Source organism: Dipteris shenzhenensis, chromosome 5, assembly GCF_047967505.1.
Source record: "Dipteris shenzhenensis isolate YYH24624 ecotype China chromosome 5, Dip_SZ_1.0, whole genome shotgun sequence".
Classification (NCBI taxonomy): domain Eukaryota; kingdom Viridiplantae; phylum Streptophyta; class Polypodiopsida; order Gleicheniales; family Dipteridaceae; genus Dipteris; species Dipteris shenzhenensis.
The window spans coordinates 34651846-34675951 of record NC_141600.1 but is presented as its reverse complement, the minus strand read 5'-3'; the positions used below and the strand labels follow the sequence as shown (position 1 = coordinate 34675951).

At 45.6% G+C, this 24106-nt stretch overlaps 1 protein-coding gene across 2 annotated transcripts in view; it reads left to right on the top strand.

Moving 5' to 3' along the window:
* The first annotated feature begins 228 nt into the window (after window positions 1-228).
* Window positions 229-24106, top strand: part of LOC147901933 (uncharacterized) — a 46996-nt gene continuing 23118 nt past the window's right edge. For both annotated transcript variants that reach the window (XR_015541043.1, XM_087375302.1), the window contains exons 1-6: window positions 229-349; window positions 741-979; window positions 20066-20111; window positions 20428-20639; window positions 20985-21177; window positions 21250-21414. Coding sequence is in view for 1 of the 2 variants with exons in the window: in XM_087375302.1 (XP_087231428.1) it covers window positions 295-349; window positions 741-979; window positions 20066-20111; window positions 20428-20639; window positions 20985-21177; window positions 21250-21414 (910 nt within the window). In the remaining variant the exon portion in view is untranslated. The remainder of the gene's footprint in view (window positions 350-740; window positions 980-20065; window positions 20112-20427; window positions 20640-20984; window positions 21178-21249; window positions 21415-24106) is intronic.

Sequence of the window (24106 nt, the reverse complement as noted above, 5' to 3'; positions counted from 1 at the left end):
AGCTTAGTACACCTATGGATGATAAATCATTGCATACTTGGCTTTTCACAAGTTGTACCCAGATGGACTCTAAATCTCCTACTTCCTTTTAACCCTGGGCCCTCCAATTTTATGGGCATTTAAGATACAAAGAGAAAGGCCTAATGAATGATAGATATATTATTCACATTGTTTATTTTTAAAAGGTATACTTTAAAAGCACGCAATATTTAAAAGCACTCAATATCCTTTACTTCTCCTTAAGGAAGGACCAAGAGAACTCATAGTTTGTGAAAGTTGATTGTCGACCCAGCCATGGCTGCCTCTTCTGCTACGCCCCCTCCTCCTCAGCTTCCTTCTTCCCTTCCTGGTAAGCATCCCAATTCTATCTTTGCTCATTTGGGTTTTACCTTACTCGCTCCCGGAAAGCGGTGGAACTCAATTTCTGTGCCAAATTCTCCTCCTTGGTTGCCTTCCTCTCTCCTCTTTGTGGGTAGCCTTTTCTGAACAAACATTCATTGCAATTAACGCTGTCGACGCTTCTAGACTGGCTGGTTTTGCTCTCTACCGATGGGTGGTGTATCTGGGTTCTCCTTGGTTCAGAGCGGGAAGTCCTTTGAGAATTGGATGTTAACCGAAGGAGAACACACCGCTCTTCCCTAATGAACAGTTGTCATCCTAGTGTCAAAAATCGAGTCTATCATGAGGATTACGCAAAATTTTAGTTTTCGGTAACTCTTACCACTTGAGGTTTTCTGCAGGAACTATGACACAGGAAACGGATGGTAGCCTGGAGGCAAAAGGCGATCCACCTAGAGCAAAAGACGACAAATGGTCTTTCATTGAACCACAGCCCATTCGAGAGGAGCAAGTGCAAAATGCAGTGAAGTTTCTTTCACATCCGAAAGTGAAAGGTTCTCCCATAGTACATCGCCGTTCCTTTCTTGAGAGGAAGGGATTGAGCAGGGAAGAAATCGATGAAGCATTTCGACGTGTTCCAGTGAGCGAAACTTCCCCCTTCATTTGATTGCGAACTTATTACATAGTGTCGATTAAAACTCTTGGGCAGCCATTATTTAACAAGCTAGATCACGGGATCCAAAAGCAATAAGTAATTCCCTTAGTTTGGAAGTGAAATATCTAGCTGCCCTGAATTGGAAGCTACCTCGATTGGAAAATATGTCCCCCATCCTCCCCCAATCAGCTAGAGGGGAGCTCAGAGGGATCCAAAAGCAATAAGTTATTCGCTTAGTTTGAAAGTGAAATATCTAGCTGCCATGAATTGGAAGCTACCTCGATTGGAAAATATCAAACCCCCCTCTCCTCTCCCCTCCCCAACCACCACCACAAACGTCCCGTACGTGTAACCAATGTGGCTAGAAAGGTCATTTTTGGTGTCGATGTCCCCAAAGGACCGGAGGGGTCCAGTAACCAGGTGGCCAATAGTGTGACTGCTGCGACCACGTACACTCCAGCATTCTAGTAGCACGGTAGGTGCTGCCAATAGGCTTTCCGGATCTAAATGGAGGAGTGCTTGCTTGTTTGTGGCAGCAGGACTCGCCGATCAGGTGCACCGAGCAGGGAGTCATTTATCGAGGCAACCTTCAGGTAGACCTTAGGGTTGTTCCTGCTGACTCAGGTGGTAGTTTGTTACCAGTTGATATTTTGTTTGGACGTTATGACCTGGCAAAATCCAGAGGGGGTCTTCTAGTGTTCTGCTGCAGCTATTGTATGATGCTGTTGGAGATCCGGATGGGTCAGTAGATTGCCTGTGTTGGAACCCAGACACAGTTGATTGATCCTTGTGAGCTGTTATCAACCCGCTGTCATTGGAGCACTGCAGCTCATCGATCTGGTGACAATGTACTAGTTTGGACTTGACAAGGGGACTATGTAGCTCTACGATACAGGTGCTCATGCAGGGAAGTAGACCTTGCACCGGAGGCACTAGTAGTTGGATTATTGTTCCAGGATCCTCTGTTGGAGTCATGTACCAGTACCAGCAGTTGGATTGTTGTACCAATTGACCCAGTGTACCAGTACCAGACTAGAGCAGTGTAACTACTACCTGTGGCCTGGGAACAACAGCTCGAGGTTTCTAGTGATCGTGCTGAGGTGGTTCATGCCAGAGGGGGCTTCTTCGATAGTACCTGTGGCGGTCTTCAACGTTGGAGCATCACATGATGGATTCCTCCAGTTGTTCTAGCGGCGCACCCAGCTCCCTGGCGTCTCTGCTCCATCCAGGAGCTGAGAGGGGGTGTTGGAGGTCAACATCTCCTGATGTCACCTTAGAGAGAGAGGGCCTTGCTTGTGGGCCCAGTGAGTAAGGATAGCATAGAGGGTGAGGTCCTTTATTGTGGGTGTGCGCGCCCCCGTGAGTGTCGGTTAGTTTGGCTTTCGAGTGCCTCATGTGTTGCCACGTAGGCCACGGAGGTTCCCAGGAGGGGTGCAGAGCTGTGTGGGCAGGTATGCCTCAGTTTGCTGCTCTTAGGCGCCTCTTATGGGCCTCTTGTTCTGGGCTGTGGAGTAGAGTGTGGAGGTCGGCCACCTTGCTGGCCATGAACTGGGGCTTGAGCCCTCCTTATAGGGCAGTAGGCAGCCCTTTAAGTGGGTCAGCCCACCTGGCCTGGTCGGTCCATATGCTGCAGGGGGTCGGCCCCCTAGGTGCCCTTTTATAAGGCTGTGTGCCCAGCCATATGAGCTGGAGTCGGCCCACATAGGGGCAGTGAGTCGGCCTGCATGCTGTTGCCGACTGGAGCAGGGTGAGGGGCTATATATAGGCCCCTCCTCACTCCTTGTTAGAGCATCTTCTGGAGCTGGAGCAGTTTTTCCAGCAGTGCATCCAGTGGAGCTGTTCAGTCCATGATCTAGTGGAGCCTGGCAGAGGTGCAGAGCCAGCCCACAGCATCACTTGTGGAGCAGTTCATCCACTCCCTTGTGCTCCCAGTTCACTCGGTTGTTGAGTTGTGTGTTCCGAGCTCTCGAGCAGCCCATTGGTTCCGAGGTTTCCCCCCGTTTGTAGCGGGGTTTTCTCCAGAGATCACTTGCAGTTCTCTTGTGCCTCTCTCCTTTCTCTCCTTTTGTGTGTGTGTGTGAGGCATGCTATCTCTCTCTCTCTTCTGTTCATTTCCGCTTACTAAGTTCTGTTTCTTCTTTTTTATTTTTCTCATTCACTCAAATTTTTAAATAAAAATTTCATTTGTTCTTTTGCTTGTTCTATAAACGAAGTTAATTTGTAAGATTGGACACACACACACACACATAATGATTGAGTTCTTACCAGGCAAAGGATTGTTCTCTGTGTGTGTGTGTGTGTATGTACATACATATACATACATAATGATTGAGTTCTTACCAGGCAAAGGAAGTATTGGAGACAGACCCTAATAAATCTTACGGGTTTTGCTTTGGATCTTCCCGACAGTGCGAAGGCTCACTCTTGAAGTCTCGTGAGAAGTGATGGATTGAAACCAAATGGGTAGGCCCTCTGCAACTAATGTGTTGGATCAAAAGGTATGGAGGGATTGGGGTCTTTGTATATGACACCTTAGTTTGTGCTTGCCTTGCAATTCTTATGTGCTTTTGTCACTTGACAATCAATGTACCACATGCACTTGCTGCACTCACCAAACGAGCATTAAACACTTTACGATGCTCGCTAGTGAATATCGAGAGCTCTATGCATGTAAAATGAGTGATCATAGACATGCAGAGTCTAAAGACTAGAAAACCTCCACTCAATCAATAATACAGTGCAGGTTGTTTGATATGATGAAGGGGACTTAGTTCTCAGCCAAGTGGTAACTGCTGTGGAACATTGTGATACCCACGGATCACACAAAGCTTTAGATCCTACTCTACTATGTGGACACAAGCTGTGATCAAGCGAAGCATGAAGCTAGAAAGCAAATGAATAAGCATGTCCAAAATAAGGACATAATTTACAAGGAAAGGACCTTAACTCTACTATGGGGAGACCAGTGTGCTGCTCTACTGGTGTCAAGATAAAGGCCTGAGAACTTGCGACACTGCTGCTCACTTACTCCTACTGCATGCCTCTAGTGGAGGACTTCGTGGTGGCTGTCGGAGGAGTGAGCCTTAAATGCTCTCTGCTGTGTAGAGCTGCCAAGTGGTGGCCTGTGAAGCGCCGAGTGTGGGGGGTCCAAATCCCCCGCCTCCTCGCTCCAGAGCCCCCTCCAAAAGGTCCCGGGAGGGACGACTCTAGAGGGCCTTCAAGGCTCAATATATTCAAGTGTCACACAAGCACACTTGTGTGTAGTATATGGGACTAATGTCCTGAAAATCCATGTGTCAACCAGCAGCTGCCCCCCTTGCATTAAACCATTTTCCACGCACAATAAGTGGTGAAGGCCACCACCTCCAACACCTTTCTGTGGACAAATCCCGAAGTGCAGCTGATCAAACCAAAGGTGACCCCATGACCAAATCAAGGCGGGGCCAACCAAACCAAGGCCATGTGAGATAAACCAAACGGGGGCAAAGCTGCCCCAATCTCCACGCAACCAAACAAAGCCCAGCTTTCCACAGGTAGCTGCCGCCAAAGCGCACAGGAGGTACACGTGTCAAACAAATCAGGAGCCGCCACTACTGTCGACAGAAACAATCAAGTCATACTTTTAAATTTGGCAACACGGATCGTGACAATCTGCCACCAAAGTCCACAGCCGCCGCGTGTTGCGCACGCGACAGCTGCAATGCACAGTCCACCGGACAAACATGCTTTGATACCATATACTTTGCAAAGTGGTAGATTGTGAAGCGCCGAGTGCGGGAGGGTCCCAATCTTCCGTCTCTCTCTCTCTCTCTCTCTTTGCATACGTCCTCTCATCCTTATCTCTCCCATCATTTCCTCCCCACCCACTTGCTTTGTCCTCTCATATCGCTGTTGGCCACCACTCAAGAAACTTTCACTATGGGCCACCGCACACGAGAAGGAAATGCGCAATCCAGAAAGAGAGAGACGAATTTGTTCACACGCTAAAAAAGCATCAAACCATTTTCCACCCACAATGAGGGTTGAAGACCCACATCTCCAACATGCTGGACTCAACTGAGGAGCTCGCAAGTTGAGCCTTAAATGGGCTCTACTGGACTCAACTGAGGAGCTCACAAGTTTATCCTTAAATGGGCTGTACTGGACTCAACTGAGGTTTGCAGGTTCCCATTTATAGGGAGGACACTTTATGATGCTCGCTAGGGAATATTGAGAGCTCTCTGAATGTGGAAACAATGATCACAGACATGCAGGGTCTAGAAACTTGAAAACCTCCACTCAATTAATAGTACATGTGCCGATTGTTTGATAAATGAAAGGAACTTGCTTCTCAGCCAAGCCCTAACTGCTATGACCCAGGTGGATCACACAAAGCTTTAGATCCTACTCCACAATGTCCACACAAGCTATGATCAACCTTGCACATATTTAAGGTGATAGATAGTGAAGTGTGAAGCTAGAAAGCAAATGAATAAGCATGTCCAAAAATAGGACAAGACTGTCTACATAGAAAGGACGATGTTGGAGGCAAATCTTAGTGGTGTCTAGTTAGGTTAGAGGGGAGTTGAGTCTTTTGCCATGTGATGATTGCATGGAACTCTCCTGCATGGAGTTAGGGCAGTGACGGGCGGGAACGCTTATCGTGGAGATTTGTTATACTGGCTCTGCTTGAAGCGTGGTGTGATTTGCTAAGCCCCACCTTCGAGATTCCAGCTCGCAGTGGCCTTGGGAACTCTTCTTTAACACTCATGGCGAGATGTGGTGTGGCGCAGTACTTCATCCGAGATGTGGTCGTTTACTGTTATGAATGCAAGTGTTTTATTTCATGCAGTCTCTCTACTTTACTTCTTGTGAGCTTTCGTATGTAATGAACTAAGTGATTAGTCTTGAATTCATCAGCTAGTATTAGAGCAAGTGACGAAATGGAGTCTAAGTAAGAGGCGGTGAAACTCGTGACGTTTACTGGAGAAAACTTTTTTGCATGGCAATTATGCATCCGCTTATACCTCATGGAAAAAGGTCTGTGGGCTATTGTTTTGGGATTAGAGAAGAAATCATCTGGTAAAGCATCTCAAGAGTCATCATCTGCCGGATGGGAAAGTTGTAATGAAAGAGCGCTAGGAATCATTGGCAGAGCTCTTGGAGGAAAATACAAGCACCATCTCGATTTGACAAAGAGTGCATCTGAGAACTGGTTGACATTGGAGACCTTATTTGGCTCTTGGCTTAAAAACTCCAAGGTAATGCTAAAACATGATCTATTTAGCCTGAAAATGGATGATAACGTTGCATTGGGTGAACATTTAAACAGGATGAGGCCCATCTTAAGGTAACTTCTTGATCTGGGTGTCAAAGTCGCTCGACGATGACGATACCAAGGCTGCTCTCATAAGTTTGACAATAGTGCATGGAGGGATAGTGAAGATCTTGCGGGTGAATGGAGACTTGTCTTTAGCAGAAGTGATCGCCGCTCTCCTTGACGATGAGCGACGTCAGAAATTGGACCAAGAATATGTTATGGAACGAGCAGGTGCTTCAAAGGTATCTATTAGCAAGGGAAAGGTTGTAAAGAAGGATAATAGACCCGACCTCAAATGCAGGTACTATGGCAAGACCGGAGATTGACTCACTCTTGCTCAACACTAATTGAACTGATAGATGATGTACTCAATACACAAGTGATGCTGTGGATGTGAGTGAGAATCAGAGGGAGAGAATATAGCGGGCCTCCGAAGAGGAATACATAACTGAAATGTATGAATGCCCAAAGGGCTGAATACAACTGTATGGAGGGGCTGAAACCCTCACTGCAAAACTAGAAAGAAGTAGACTAACTAGAGGAGGTGAATCCTCACTAGATCCCTAAAGAGGCTGAGGCTACCCTAGTGGGCTGCTGTGGGGAGGCCTAGATGTTGCTTCACTGAAGGTTGGAAGGCCTAAGGTGGGATGAAGAATGAGGACCAAGGGGGCTGCTTTTATAGGCCCCCCTCGGGCCCCAAAATGCCGATCAACAAGCTGTTGCTGACCGATTGGCTCCCTCCTATTCACCGACCATGCGTTATTGGCATAATGATTTACTGACTCGGTGTCCCCTTGGCATAGCTCATAGAAGTGACTTTGGAGCCTGTCTAGGTATTGAGGTGGTAGGAACTGTGATTGAAGATCTTTCATGAATTTTGTCCAGCTGTAAAAAGGTGTCTCCTTGTATGCATCATAGTGGTCTTTCTGCCGCCTGAGCCAATAGGTGACCCCCTCGCCTGTAAGGTGCATGAATGCTAGGATGCACCGCTCGTTGTCCTTCATAGTCATCACTGAAAAATAGCTTTCTAACTGATTGAGCCACAAAGACAACACTAAGGGTTTTTTCTTACCATCGTACTGTGTGAAGTTGAGCTTCTCGGGAAAGAAAGGCTTGGCTGGAGGTGGAAGTCTCGCCTTGCTGGTTGGAGTAGAGAAATGAGAAGCTGCTGGTCTTGTTCTTCCTTCTCTTCTCGAGTTGTACGTTCTCAGAGCTCCTTGGCCTCCTAAGCCTCGCGGTCCAGAGTTCCTTGGCTTCATGAGCCTCTCGATCACGTTCGTCTTGTGCTTCCGGAGCTGCCTATTCGGCTTTTCAAGCTCTTCTTTTGCTTTTGGAGCCTCCCGATCGTGTTCTTCCTTTGCCTCCTGAGCTAACGTCTCACACTCTCTGGCAGCCTTCTCACGATCTTCACACATCTCCTGAAGTTGGGTCATGGGGGTGAAGAGGAGCCTCGGAGTGTTGTTGCTGCATCTACATTATAGTCTGTGCCATGGTTGTCATGGTAGACATAGAAGTGTCTGCAGGGTTCTGTGGTGGTGGGGGGTTGGAACCTGATCCCTCCTCCCCTTTTGTTCCCTAGTGCTCATGGTGTCCGTACCGGATCTTGTCTAGACCATAAACAATGGGAGCTGTCCCTAAACTGACCCTCCCTATTTTAGGAAAGAAAATTGAAGCTCTGATACCAATGTAGCTGGAGATAGGCTGACTCACTCTTGCTCAACACTAACTGAACTGATAGATGATGCAGTCAATACACAATTGATGCTGTGGATGTGAGTGAAAGAATCAGAGGGAAATGATATAGCGGGCCTCCGAAGAGGAATATATAACCGAAATGTATGAATGCCCAAATGGTTGAAACCCTCACTGCAAAACTGGACAGAACTATCCTCACTAGATCCCTGAAGAGGCTGAGGCTACCCTGCTGGGCTGCTGCGGGGAGGCCTAGATGCCGCTTCACTGAAGGCTGGAAGGCCTGAGGTGGGAAAAAGCATGAGGACCAAGGGGGCTGCTTTTATAGGCACCCCTTGGGCCCTAAATACAGACCATGTCAAGCACCCTTGATTAGTTCTCTATTTCGTATCACGGGAGTAGCACCATGTATGTCCTCCCAGCCATATCTCGCTGAGGCTAACAAGCAGACAGATATCTTCGTTCAAATTCTACGTGAATAATTCACTTCTCTTCTCTCTCTAGCCTCAGCAAGCCCCAATTCCCTAGATAGATCTAGATGCCACATGTCATCCATATAGGGCCTTCCTAATGCAATATTTCACCCCTCTCTTGGGATGCATTAAATTCTTTGCCCCTAGGCACAATGTGTGCACTAGGCCCTTGGCCTTAGATCTACCTAGTCTGGTGCTATCAGCCCTCACCTAGGACCTTGACATTAAATCCCTCCCGATCATTTACATGAAGCGCAAACACATATATTACAGAGATAGATCCTTTAAGGGAAATGTCGACTGATTCTTCCAAGGTCATGCTACCTCAGCTAGAGCGTAACAATCCTTCCCTCTTTACACATCAGCGTCCTCGATGATAAAATCTGGGAACACTCTCCGCAACTGATATACGGATTCCCAGGTAGCTTCGGATAGAGGCTGACCATGCCATGCAACCAACACCGTGGGTATCTTCCGATTTCTTATTTGCATTGTTCCTCGGTCCAGGATTCTTGTTGGTTTGCGCCTCGCATTATCCTCTATCTCCTGAAACAAAACCACACCTTCGATTAGTGAGTCACCTGTATGTAAAAATTTCTTTAAGCGCGAAACATGAAAAACCGGGTGCACCTTACACCCCTGTGGCAATTCTAATTTATAGGCCACCTTGCCTATTCTCTTTAGAATTAACCACGGCCCACAGTATCGAGGTGATAACTTAGCACACTCTCCTGAAGTCAACGACTTCGAGTGCGAAGGAACTCTGAGAAAAACTTTTTCTCCTTCCTTAAATACTCTTATAGACCGGTTTTCATCCGCATACACCTTGGCTCTATCCATAGCCTGGCGGATATTAGCTCTCGCAAGTGCTAGCATTTCCCGCATCTGAACCACAAAGTTTGCGGCACTAGGCACTTTCTGAGGTACTCCAACTATAGTTGGATTGGCTGGTCTATAACCATTGTTCAGCTCAAACGGACTGAACCCAGTAGAGGAATGTTTTCTATCATTGTAGGCAAACTCCAGCAATGGCAACCACTTGTCCCACGTATGTTGCCTCAATGACACATATGCCCTCAGCATATCCTCTAAAGTTTGGTTGACTCTCTCCGTCTGACCATCCGTCTCAGGATGATCCCCACTACTCATTCCCAACTCAGTCCTTAGTGTCTCAAATACCGCTGTCCAAAAATGACCGGTAAATCTGACATCTCGGTCTGACACTATGGATCTAGGCAATCCATGCAGACGAAATATATGTCTGATAAATAAATCCGCCACTTGCGGGGCACTAACAGACTCTCTAGTCGGAATGAAGTGAGCCATCTTGGTTAGACGATCAACCACCACAAGGATAGAATCGTACCCTCCTTGTGTTGTAGGCAGCCCTACAATAAAGTCCATGTAAATGCTCTCCCACTTACTTAGTGGTATTTCCAAGGGCTGTAAAAGTCCGGGTGGCTTCACCCGCTCGGCCTTACTTACCTGACACGAGAAACACCGTGTCACATATTCATGAATATGCTTTTTCATCTTTGGCCAAAAGAAATCTTGCTTCACGAGATCATATGTTTTCTCGACTCCTGGATGTCCCGCACACGGGCTATCATGGTACTATCGAATGACTCTCTGCTTGAGATCATTCTGACCAAGTACTACAACCTTGCCATTTCTAACTAGCATACCATCGCTTATGGTATATCTTGCATAAGTTTGGCCTTTTCTGGATGCCACGTCATCCTTCTCATTTTCCCCGGGTTTTAACACATGAGCCTTAGGCCATAAGCTCTGGACAAACTCGTCGACTTTTTGAGTTTCTCTAATCTCGGTCATTAGAGCACTCTCTAATACCGTGAAACTCAGGTTGTGCATAATGCGAGACAACGCATCAGCAACCTTATTGTCTTTTCCTCTTCGGTACCGAATCGTTAAATTAAACTCCTGCATGAGCTCTGCCCACCTAGCTTGGCGGCCCCTCAAGTCAGGCTGTTTATAAAAATGTTTCAGAGTATCATGATCCACATCCACATAAAACTCTGAACCATACAAATAATGCCTCCATGTTTTCAAAGCATGGATAACAGCGTACAACTCCAATTCATGAGTTGGCCAATTCCTTTGAGAGGGAGAAAGCTTCTTGCTTTTAAAGGCTACTGGCCTTCCCTCTTGAAGGAGGACTGCTCCTACCGCAATGCCACTCGCATCGGTTTCTAGGAACAACGGTTTCTGGGGATCAACTATTTTTAACACCGGTCCTGTGACCACAACTTGTTTTATGGTGTTAAAACTTTCTTGTTGATTCTGTCCCAAAAAAAAAGGTACTTTATCTGAGGTCAGATCAGTCAATGGCGATACTATTCCGGAATATCCTTTGATATGCCTTCTATAAAATTGGACAAATCCCAAGAATGATCGCAACGCGGTCAGACTCTGAGGGATTGGCCAAGTTAGTATCGCAGCCACTTTCTTCGGATCCATTTCTACCCCCTGTGGAGTAATTATGAACCCTAAGTATTCAAGCCTAACCATACACAGTATAGTTTTCTTTTTATTTACATAAAGACTGGCTTTCCTCAAAGTACTGAACACTACTCTTAAGTGTTCACGATGCTCAGTAATACTTTTACTGAATATCAGGATATCGTCAATAAAATGTACTACGAACTTTCCGATATACGGATGTAGTAAATCGTTCATAAGCATGACGAATGTCGCTGGAGCATTGGTAAGTCCAAAGGGCATTACCAAAAACTCATAATGACCAAACCTGCTTCTGAAAGCGGTTTTATGCACATCCTCGGCTCTAATCCGGATCTGATGGTAGCCACACTTAAGATCTATCTTATTGAAAATCACGGCTCCATGTAATGCATCTAGCAAATCATCAATCCGAGCCATCGGATACCTGTGCTTAACAGTGATATTATTCAATGCTCTGTAATCTATACAGAGGCGAAACGTATCATCCTTTTTCTTCTTTAATATCACTGGCGAAGCAAAAGGTGAGAAACTTGGTTGAATCTGCCCCAACTTGAGGTATTCTTCCAGTTGTCTATGCACCTCCGCCTCTTCAGTAAAGCTCATTCTATAGGGAGGTCTATTTACAGGTTCTGCCCCCGGGATCAGTTCTATCTTATGCTGAACTTTCCGCTCTGGAGGTAACCCATAAGGTAGTTCATCCCTAAAACATTCAGAGAACTCCTCTGTTATAAGATTAGCCAGCTTGGCCATCTCACCACTTTGCGTAACATCAGTACTAGCCGAAGAATCATCAACCGGCTCTACCGATGCTGTGCAAAGGAATAAAAACTCTACTTGAGCTTTTCTGATTTCCATCACGGAAACCAACGGTCCCTGAGGTATATCTTTTTCACCTCGCAAGACATAAAGCACATCATTCATCTTGAATTGATATACGTGCTTTTTCCAATCAATGGCTGGATTCTTCTTAGAATGCCACGCCATACCCAGGGCTATATCTGCATGAGCAAGCTTGGTCATTTCAAAATCAAGCTTCTGGGTAACCCTTTGGTCCCATACTTCAGTTGAACTTCCATCCGCCATCCTGACTGTATACGCATAGTCAGATGGACTTGTCTTTAATTTCAGCCTCTTCACGAGCTTGGAGTTAATCACATTGTGAGTTGACGCCGAGTTAAACAACACAATGACATCATGATTGGCCACTTGCCCTTTCATTTTAATTAACTCCGTATCATTAAAGGCTGTATATCCCGTTGCTGCGGGCTTAGATAGGATGTTATCAGGTGCACTCGTCACTAGCTTAGCAACAGACACACATAACAAACAAGGTACTAACCTCTGAGAAGATCCCGCTAGCTGAATCTGCATCTCTTCCGCTCTGGGACTTCCCTCCATCTCCACGTCGCACTCTGAGATCACCATCTCAGCCATCCGACGATCTTTGTTACGTGGACAATCCTTCCACTGGTGAGGCTGAAGGCAACCAAAACATAAGCCTTCTCTCCTCGCTTTTTCCCTTTGTTCTGGGTTCAAGGGAGACTTAGACCAAGCCCGGGCTGCCATTGGGGTTACTTTCCTTTTCACTCCAATGGTGGTACTTGGTTTAGGAGTTTCAGCTGGTCTCGCCTGCTTGGCTTGACCACTCGGCTGCGAACCACTCCCTCTACTAGCCCACTTTTTCTTAAACCCAGATTTCTTCGGATACCCATACTGGGTTCCGACGTGTGCAAACCCACTTGGTTTGCTGCCCTTGGCATCCTCGTAGTTCAGGGCTATAGCTATTGCATCATCTAACGTGTTCGCGTACTTAGCCCGAACTTCCATTTTTATTCGATCATTCAATCCAAATATGAAATCTTTCATTTGGATTGATTGAGGCAGGGGTTCGTCAACCTTCATTACACTCTCTCGAAACTTATCAGTGTATTCTGCCACTGATAAATTTCTCTGACGAAGGTTCCTATATTGATCCCAAGCTCGGGATGCTTCGTCAGGAGGTAAGAAGTGTTTCATGAACTCTCTTTTAAACCCCTCCCAGGTAGTGGATGCTATCCCATCTTTTTGTTGTTTAATCCACCACCGATCCGCTGCCTCACTAAACATGTGGGTGGCCTCGCGGATCTTTTTGATGTCATTTCTGATTTCACAAATGGCGAACGCCTCGTCCCATTTGTGTAACCAGGTCTCAATGACATCGGAGCTACGGTCGTTCATCAGACCAGAATACTTTTCCGGTCTGTAATTGGCAATATTTGGCACTTTAGCCTTTCTAGGCTCGACCGTATGAACGCTAGACTCCGGTTCCATTGGAGCCTTTCCCTTCTCCTCTCGAGAAGGTCTGGCAGACATACTATGTATCGCTCTCCTAAGTTCGGACTGCCCTGCATTGGCCTGTAATTGCTGCGCTAACAGCTGTTGCAAGGCATCCTCCAGCAATGCAATCCTGCCAGATAAAGTATGAGCTACTGGGCGCGACACCTGCTGGGTCGGCCGGACTCCTGATTCACCAGGGCCCCTCCTGGAAGCTCCTTCTTCTGCTTCCATTCTGTTCAATGGGTGGTTTGGTTGGTTTTGTTTTGTTTTTTTTTTAAAACACCACTAGAAAACTGTATTTACAAGCTGACACAATTCAGTGTACTAACAGTCTGGCACAATTCCCTATACTAGGGAATTCCTGCAATCCCACATGCACACTGACTAGGCATTTGATACATGCATAATCCGTGTCCATTCCAGCACCTTCCCTTGGGCTTCCTATTGATCTGGTCAGCCACCAAGTACCGATGTCGAAGGACCATCCAGGAACCTTCCACTCCAACACAGCTTCACCGCCTGCGTGCCCCGCTCCTGCACTCTATGACCTGCTTGCGTAGGCCAGCGCCAATCAATTTGACGCTCACGTCCGTCGACTCGCCACCTATATGAGCCTACAAGCTCACGAACACGACCTTTCTTCTGCACGTCACGTATCCCTTGATCTCCCCACGAGCTCTGATACCAATTGTCAAGCACCCTTGATTAGTTCTCTATTTCGTATCACGGGAGTAGCACCATGTATGTCCTCCCAGCCATATCTCGCTGAGGCTAACAAGCAGACAGAGATCTTCATTCAAATTCTACGTGAATAGTTCACTTCTCTTCTCTCTCTAGCCTCAGCAAGCCCCAATTCCCTAGATAGATCTAGATGCCACATGTCATCCATATAGGGCCTTCCTAATGCAATATTTCACCCCTCTCTTGGGATGCATTAAATTCTTTGCCCCTAGGCACAATGTGTGCACTAGGCCCTTGGCCTTAGATCTACCTAGTCTGGTGCTATCAGCCCTCACCTAGGACCTTGACATTAAATCCCTCCCGATCATTTACATGAAGCGCAAACACATATATTACAGAGATAGATCCTTTAAGGGAAATGTCGACTGATTCTTCCAAGGTCATGCTACCTCGGCTAGAGCGTAACAGACCAGCAGGCTTTTGCTGACCGACTGGCTCGCTCTTGTTCACCGACCCTGCTGCTGCACCACCAATTAGGGCTGAGGTGGCTGACTGGCTGCTGATGTGGCACTGACCAGTCCATGTGGCAACAGACTGATGAGCTGAGCTGGTGCCTATGCTCCGCCTGTTCCTGTGCTGTCCTCTCTGGCTGACTGCGTGGCAGTCCCACGTAGCAGCTGCTGACGTGGCAGGCCATGTGGCTGCCTACGTGGACTGCTGATGAGCTGGCTGCCTGCGTGGTAGTCCAGCATGGCCACGGGCTGTGGATGCCCATGACATGCTAAAACAGGAATTCTTTGGCCTGAAAAGGGATGATAACTTTTCATTGGGTGAGGATCAGGTCCACCTAAAGGTAACTTTTTCATCTGGGTGTCCAAGTCGAGGATGACGAGACCAAGGCTATCCTTCTCATAAGTTTGCCATTAGCGTATGGAGGGATAGTGAAGATCTTGCGGGTGAATGGAGACTTTTGTCTCTGGCAGAATTGATCGCCACTCTCCTTGACGACGAGCGATGCCAAAAACTGGACCAGGAATATGTTGTGGAACGAGCATATGCTTCAAAGGTATCTATTGGCAAGGGAAAGGCTGTGAAGAAGGATAATAGACCCGACCTCAAATGCAGATACTGCGGCAAGACCGGACAGCGAAAGAAAAACAAAGAGTCTGCCCATGTCGTTGCCAAAGAATTGCAGAGATGTGTGTGGCTGACGACTCGAACTACGGCGACTATGCATTCTGAAGCTTTTTTGATCTTGGATGGTTCAATACACAGTTGTAAATTGTAATAAAGCCAACAAGACCTGGTAGGGCTGAGGCTATCTAGTTTCTATCTGATAGGTTATGTCAATTGTAGAATTTGTATGGTATTTTGGTTGGATGTGTTTTACTCAAAGTAGCATGCTTTTGAAAGCTTTCACCTGGCTTTGTGAAGCTATTTGGTAAGCTGCTTGAGGTTTATGTTTGTCAGCTTGATTACAAAGGTCCTTTTGCTTTGGACAATTGTGGCAGCATGCAGTTGGTCTTACAGACGCTCCACTCTCGATTCAAGAGGGGGCATGGAACTCTCCTGCATGGAGTTAGGGTGGTGATGGGTTGGAGTGCCTATTGTGGAGATCGCCATATTGGCTCTCCTTGAACCCTGGCGTGATTTGCTAAGCCACCTCCGAGATTCGGCTGCCTTGGAAACTCTTCATTAACACTCATGGTGAGATGTGGTGTGGCACGGTACTTCATTGGAGATGTAGTCAATCTGTTATGAATGCAAATGTTTTATTTCATGTAGTCTCTCTACTTGGTAATGAAGTAAGCGATAAGTCTTGAATGCATCACTCATGCTGCTCCACTGGCGTCAAGATAAGACCTGAGGACTTGCTACACTGCTGCTCTCTTACTGCTACTGCATGCCTCTAGCGAGGACTTGTGGCTGTCAGAGGAGCTCACAAGCTGAGTTTTAAATGCTCTCTGCTGGACTAGCTCACAAGCTGAGCCTTAAATGCTCTCTGCTGGACTCAACTGAGGCCTGGGGGTTCTCATTTTATAGGGAGGAACCATCCCGCCGCGGCCCCCCCTCGCCCCCCAATACCACCACCACCACCACTATCAATGTAAGGCCTGATAACTTGCTACACTGCCGTTCACTTGCTTGCTTGTGTGAGCGTATGTGAGGGAATGTGGGATTGGGCCCCCCTTTGTAGAGAGTATTTACTGTTTATGAGTACTTTTTGCCAGTAGAGTCTGAGATACAATGGTTGCCAAATGGCAGAGATACAACTGTAGATGAAGGGCTGTCCCTTCGTGGAGGATGGAGATGGAGAGAGGCAGACTGCTCCTCTGCGCCCTCTCCCTAACCGACACTCGGGGCCTGCTGCTGCTTTGGATCTGCTGGAGGCTGAGGGCTGCGGAGGCTGCATCAACATCAAAGGTTAGGACACAAACAGGGACACACATGGTGTAGGCTAGCGCGTCACCACTAACCATAGATCCTCACAAGGATCACATTTGAGCTAGAGTTCAGGAAACCGCAGACCAGTAACTCGTAGGTAAGACTATGCGTCCCATACCACAGAGCCCCATCCATGCACATATGTCGCTAGGCTTGGATGGGCTCCATCCTAGTTGGGTGTTTACAGGAGGCTCCACTCCCCAAGGATCCTCAAATGAGCTGAGGCTCACTCTTATGTAGGCATAGGGTGTTCTAGGCGTCTCAACCCTTTGACTACCCTAACTATAAACAAAGCTAACTAACTGTCCCAAGGTTATACATGACCATAAGTTGACCTGACCTCCCTGACACTAGCCACTTATGTCCAAACATGGGCATAACATTCTTCCCCCCTTATATAGAGAAACACTGAGACATAAGCTTTGGAATGGGCATCGAAGAGAATCAATACTTCCAAAGTACTATCCTATTCTGAGTGAGTCCTCCACTTAACCTTCAGCTCTGGAGCAATACTGTTCCTATTGGTCCCTATAATCTAGAAGACATACCATTCATAGGCACATAGTAGACAGTTTGACGGGGGCAATGCTATCTCAGATAACTTCATGGAAGAAATTCACAAATCCAAGAAAGGGTTCGACTTTGGTAAATAGGCCACTCACATACCTTCCACACTCAATAGTCATTATGGTCACTATGGTCGAATCACATATGAAACATGGTCTTATAGACATCTTTTTCAAATATCCTTATTTGATGATAGCCGTTCTCAAATGGATCTTCATAAGTACTTGGCTCTGTAGAGCCGATTGATGAGTACATCCTAGGTAAAGGGTATCTGTTCTTGATGGTCAACCTGTTTTCAAACCCTTATAGTCTACACATAAGCGTGCACCCCAAGGTGACTTACTAGGTTGCACTTGACCTAGTCAGAGGTGTTCCTGAAGTCAACGCATAATTTTATCCTCCTTAGTCAATCTAGTTTGTATCTTGTAAGGCAACCTGAACACAGGCTGCGCACTAGGTACGATCATATGGTCAAGGTGCTTCGTAGGAGGTAGACCCAAGGGAAGGTCCTTTGGAAACACGCCAGGATGCTTTGCAAATTTTCTCGAATTAGTTGAGCCTTGGGTGAATCTCACCCAATTGCTTCGACTAACCGAGTCAATCACCTCAGTGATTTGAGCGTCAGTTTCAGATGGCTGATTCTTATTATAATTATAACGAGCAGTGGGTAGTCATCCACACGGTGCTGACCCAACATCGAAGCACCAGTGCGGGCAGCCATATCCAGTGCTGAAGTATTCATATCAAAGATTCACTGGAAGAAAACTTCTCTCTTTTACTTTTTTAAAGGATAGCAAACACATTTTCATCATTATTGCGTGTGGAGATTACTTCATAGGTGTGTTATTATATAAAATCAATTCAGGTTTCTCAACACATCAGAAAGCATCACATTCACTCGATTGCAATAAATGAAATGTTTCCACAGCATGACAGAAAGGTTGCTCACTTTGAAAACATGAATTCACATCAATATGCCATTGGACATCACCATGAAGAGCAAAAATATTTCCATTATATTGAAAATGAATTATATGATTCAAACGATCAAGAGGTCTCTTGTTCAAGAACTACTCCATCCCCAACAAAATGTCTACCCTATCCAATTTCATGACATGGAATGACAGGTTCTCCGAGAAGTCCTGGATCTCCACATGAAGATTCGGGACCATCTCCTTCGACGTTTCCGAACAACCATGTGGGAGATTGAGAACATAGCAATGGCTACTAGGAACTGCAAATCCAACCCACCATGCGGACCAAATCATGGGGTCCAATTATATTAACATTAAATGGCAATGCTTACAGCTTCTGTCAGAAGAAACGATATCAAGACTAACAATGTACAAAGGATTACCTGGAGTCTTACTAATGGACAGCTGCTTTACCCTTACCACGGTTTAAAGTGCACACATTTGACAAGCGACCAGGCTTGTTGCACTTAAAGCAAAAGTCCTCTTGCCCGAACATGCTAGAGAATTGGTGTTAGGCTTCTTTGCAAGAAGCCCCGTAGTTTTCTTAGCCTTTTCAGGCTTGGGATTAGTGGGTCGATGCCTCTTTCGGTTGTTCTTTTTCTTTGGTTTTTGACTTCAACTGGATGTTGAAGGTCTTGCATTCTGTGTGCTAAGGTGCTGTTATAAGCCTTTGCGAAGTGGATCGCCTGATCTAGTGTCTCTAGTATTTTACTCCTTATTTCAATCTGGTACTCTTTCGGCAGATTACAAACGAAGAAAAGCAGAGAGCCTGCTGACTAAACTCAAGGACTTTAGCAGTTATCTTCTTGAACTCGTGGTTGACCAGATCTGGCCAACCCCATCTCTTGTAACTGCCTGGGCCCTGTTCTGGCTGAGCCAGGCTGACCAGCTTGGCTGGGGGCCTGTAAACCCCCTTAGTAGCAGTCATTTGATTTCTGCACATGCTTCAGAACAACAAAAAATCTAAATTTGTATGATTGGACTTATTCTAGTCTTACAAAGTTATATGTATTTGATTTCTGCACATGCTTCAGCCCTTCTGCCTTCCATATGGGCCTATTTTGCTAGCCTTCCTGCCCTAGACCCCAGCTGACATGAATGAGCAGCATCATGGCAGTCGCACTTGGACTAATCTGCCCTCTTGGGTCGACCTAAGTAATATTAAGAAGGATCTGCATCTGCTTCCCATGTGGCAGCCGTCTTATCCCTCTCTCTTCTTCTCATGTGGCAGTCTTCTTTCTTCCTTGCCCTATCCAGGTGTCACTAGTGACTCCCTTCATGTGGGGGCTCATGGTTGGGGAGTCGACCCATCTAACCCAACACACATAATACAAAACAAATGTAGCACTTGAATATTACCCTGACGTTTAAACAATGGGAATGTAAAAAATAATTGGGTTGTGTAATCGCTTGTTAGAAATTAGAATTCCAATAGGCGATTCCTGTGACAAGGGTCAATTTGATTGCCTTCGGACAAGAATTGACTTTTTATTACTTGAGTTGCAACATGGGCCAGCTGGAATATGCTCTTGGCCATGCTTTATCACTCAATGAACTAGCATTTTTAATCAGACAGGTGGTTCTAGAGAGTCGTTCTAGATGCATAATACATGCACTTGCGACAAATAGTAATTTAAATATGTCATTTTCTGTTAAATGCTTTTGTCTTTGCAGTTTCTTTACTATGAATAAGGCTCACATCAGGGCCTTGACTTTATTATCAAGCAACTTTACTAGGCATTTTCTCATATGTCATTTATTTATTTAGAACTACAAAAATCAGGATTTGTACAATTGGATATATTCTAGTCTTACAAAGGTATATATATTTATTTGATTATGTCGTTTTGGAAAGTGAAGTCACACATGGAGCCATTGTTATTCCACTTCTCATGATACTATTTGGTGAATATGCTATGGAGTCTTTGGGTAATTGGTTAGCTCTTTTTTACATCTTGTCAAATTTTTGGTGAAGTATCATAAGTTTATCAGAAGTGTCATTAAGCTTGTGTGAGTCATAAGTTTGATTCTCAATACCTTTGAAGTGTCATAACTTTCATTCTTAATACTTATGTGGGTCTTATAAAGTTTTTTTGGAGCAAGTCCATCTAAGTGTGGAAATAATTTATCCTTATGATTGCAGGATTCTACTTCAAATGAACCAACAACCAGTGTTGTTTCTCCTGAAGGTATGCTGTCGAATTTGTTGCACACACAAGTGCTATTAGAATTTATTGGTTTTTAGCATCACAAGGTAAACTTTTTTCCCATGGACATTAATTTTCTAGACCAAACTTGGATGGCATCTCTGGACATAATTCGTCATGCCTAAACATTGGACAAGGTTAGAGAGAGCCTCTATTAGTAGAATGGGAAAGAGAGGGAGATTCTTGGTAGACATTAGTGAAAATTAAAATTTGAAGGTTTCTTTGTAGACATCAAAATACGACTCACTCCCTTACTCTCATATTTGATCCTTTTCACAACATTTCCCCCCCTGCCCAGGTGGATATACTATTCCTCCACCATCACAAACCCAGTCTGGAGTTTCCCGCCAAGAAGTTCCCATAGCTCAACAGCAGCCAGCAGCTCAGCAGATTGTTGGTCGCATTCCGTCAACAGTGGTGCAAGACCGTGCACGACCTCATTGGTCACAAGTAGTCATAGGAGTTGGTCTCCTCACTGCTGCTGGTGCCGGGACAGGAGTTCTGTTTCAGGTCTTCTCCAAAAAGCCTTTGCATTGCAATTTAGTATTTTCATTGAAAGTGTGCAATTAAGTGAACATTGGGATGCAGATGACAGACTATTACATTTGAACTCCAAGTTAGGGGTCAAACTGGATGCTCATTCTTCTCACATTGAATAGGATTTGGACGTGAAGTTACAAAAATAAGCTGCCATTTTCTGTCAAAACCCTATTCCTGCAGTTGACAGTCAGTATATGCTCACACTCTGAGGAAGGAGCAAAACGACTTTGATTTTGTATGATACTGTGATAAATTTGCTATTGTTAATATTTTATGAACCCGTGTTGTCTGATGTAATTGGTTGTGGGTTTGCAGAGGATTTTGGTTCCCAAGTTGAAAGCGTGGATATGCAGTGTAGTTTCTGAGAGTGACAATCAAGAAAAACAGGGGGAACTAAGTCCAGTTGAGGAATCTGCTGCTGCAGCCACAGCTGCAGCTAATGCTGCTGCAATTGCTGCAGCTGAGATGGCTAAGACAAATCGGGAAATGCTCAAATCCCGAACTGAAGGTACTTTTTAACGTTCCCTTCACTCACATCTGGAAAGTTCTTTATAGATTCTGATCCAAAATGTGCTGGCAGAATTGCAGCATCTCTCTAGCATTCTCAAGTCTTTAGAAAAGCAGACAGAAGAGCTTAGAAGTACTTTTGTAAGCATGGCTCCTGTCCCACAGAATTTGCCAAAACAAGTGCTGCCTATTGCCAATGGCCATTTAGAAGAGCCAGCTGGTGCAGATTTTCACAAAGGTGATTACCTTACACGATTTAATGTATTGCTTCAACAGTCCTGTTATGAATAACCCTTTTTGAAAGAAAAAGGAATTACTGGATGTATTTTAATATTAAAATTATTTGAGCATGGGGTGAAAAGGTTCTTTTTTGAGCAAGTATATACATCCCTTAACCTGTGAAATTAATTAGGAAAAACGTCATAGTCATGACCTAAATTTGCCAGAAAAAGATGCCCTCCTAGCTGCTCCACCTTTGATAGGTCTACATGGATCAGAATCCTTGACTATGTTATTTGTCCAATGAGCTCTCGACTCCAGTGTTGGACTTACCTCCTGATTCGCTTTGCTGCCAGGTCAAATTGGTTGGGGAAGAAATCTGCAGGCCCTATTAGGAGTCGTCCTCTTTCTGATTGTCATGCTCATCCTTCATTTCTTCCTCCACCATTGCTTTGTAGGGAACCCCTGCATGTGCAGTCTCAACATCTTGGCCACCCATCCTTTTCCCTTGAGTTGCCTTCGTCTTTGCAACTCTATGTGTGTGTGGTCCCTACCCTCTTGTTGCCTTCTACTGCCTTTTCCCTATGTTGTGAATTTTCTGGATTCTGCCCCTTGTTGCTGGAATTGAAATTTCTGCTTCCATGTCCTTCATATGTGTGTTGATTCCAATGTTATGCTGGTTTGGATAACCCAAATCTTCCTTTGAGCTGATAGTTCATCCTTTCTGCTGTCTACTTCCCTCATAAGCTTCATTTGGACATATGTTTGCAGAATGTCCCACCCTCTTGCACCTGTTTCATATTCAAGGGAACATTTCAAAATGCTGCCTTACTTAAAACTTCACAACCCCTTAAAATACAGGAATTCTATAGGGAGGCTCATTGCCCATCTATTAGAATCTAGGGGTGCCTGAGCAAAGTATAGATTCCCTATGAAGCAGTAATACGTTGCCGTATCCTGAAATAAAGGGGGCCTGGAAATGATACCCAGACCAGGTCATGATGCTGAGTTCCCTATTTGATGACATATCTGGCTGCACGCAGTTGAGAAAACTTCATATCCTGAAATAAAGGGAGCAGTAGTACTCTGCCCTATCCTGAAATAGAGGGGTCTGGAAGTGATACCCAGACCAGGCCACTGATGCCGAGAACTCTTTTTGATGACATATCTGGCTGCACGGAGTTGGGAAAACTGCTAAACACTGGAATTCGATGCTGTAGCCCAGCAATCTCAAGCTCTCAGTTTGCTCCTAATATAGAAGCCTTTGCCACCAGGCCTAATCTGCAGAATGCCATAGCCACTAAAGATTGGCTTTCAGACCACTTTGCAAGCTTCATATGTGTTAGGGGGAGCTCCACAAAGTACAAACAACACAATGCTGGTGTTAAAAATGCACTCCTTCAGAAGAGAACCTGGTTCCTGCTCTATCCAGAACTTGCCTGTCTTTTTATATCCCTCCTGCATCTGCTCAAGTTCTGCTGTCCACAGCCATGCTTCGTCATCAGAAAGCTCATTCTTGGTTTTAGCCTTTGCTTTCCTCTTGTGCAGAACTGTTCACTCTTGGTGGCTTGGGAAGATCCCACCTTGTCCATTCCACAACTCATCATAGATTAGAGGTAAAGCTCCTGGCTTAATGTGTAGGCCATCTCCTGGTGGTTCTAGTGATGCCCTATAGGCCATGGTATGTGCCTTGTAGGCATAAATATAGGCACTTGTAGTGTTAGTGCCTTTTAGGCCACATAGGACACTTAGTCCTATGTGACACCTAGGACACTTAGTCCTAGGTCTAGGTACAAGTACTTTGTACTCTTTCTTTTTCACTATCCTAGTTGACGTGATGGCTAAGACTCTCGTGCGACTCTTTGCTACCTGCACTCTCTCTTTCATTCGATCCTACAGTGGTATGAGAGCCACGTTAATACTTGCTTCTTGCTCCTGGACTCGCACCAGCTCCCTTCAGCCTACCTGCTCCTCCATCCGTACAGTCCGTACGACTGTACGGACCCACATACAAACAAGCCTGCAATCAGGACCTCTGCTGTACGGAACAACCAGTACCTGCTACAGTCGTACGCTCTTCTCCGTACCTGTGATGCCGTACACCAGACGTCCATACGGTAGAAGTACTGCGCCATACACCTTCTGTACAGCCGTACCTTCTTCTCCGTACCTGTGATGCCGTACACCAGACGTCCGTACGGTAGAAGTACTACGCCATACACCTTCTGTACAGCCGTACAGAAGGTATCGTAACTGCTTCAATACTTTCGTAGCTGAGTTCAGTACATCATAACTGCTCATATATCGTCCATACTATTCCGTACATTGTACCTACGATGTGCACCGTACATTGGATCTGCTCCGTACAACCGTACACAGCAGCTGTCCGTACAGCTTTCGTACCTGTTCAGTACACCACCGTACAGGGCTCCGTACAGTCAGCATATCTGTCCCGTAATGTGTTTCCGTACAGCTGTACAGCCTGCATCCGTACAGCCGTACATTGGATTCTGTACTGTTCTGTACGTTTGTTCAGTACATGCGCCGTACGTTGTACTTGTTCCGGGATTTGGTACAACATTTGGCACATGTGAAATTACTTGCAGTCTTTTACTGTTTTTTGACAGTTTTTATTGTCAAACCATAATTTCCAACAAAAAATTTAGGGCTTTTGACATCTAAACCTTCAACCTGTCAATATAATACTTTGG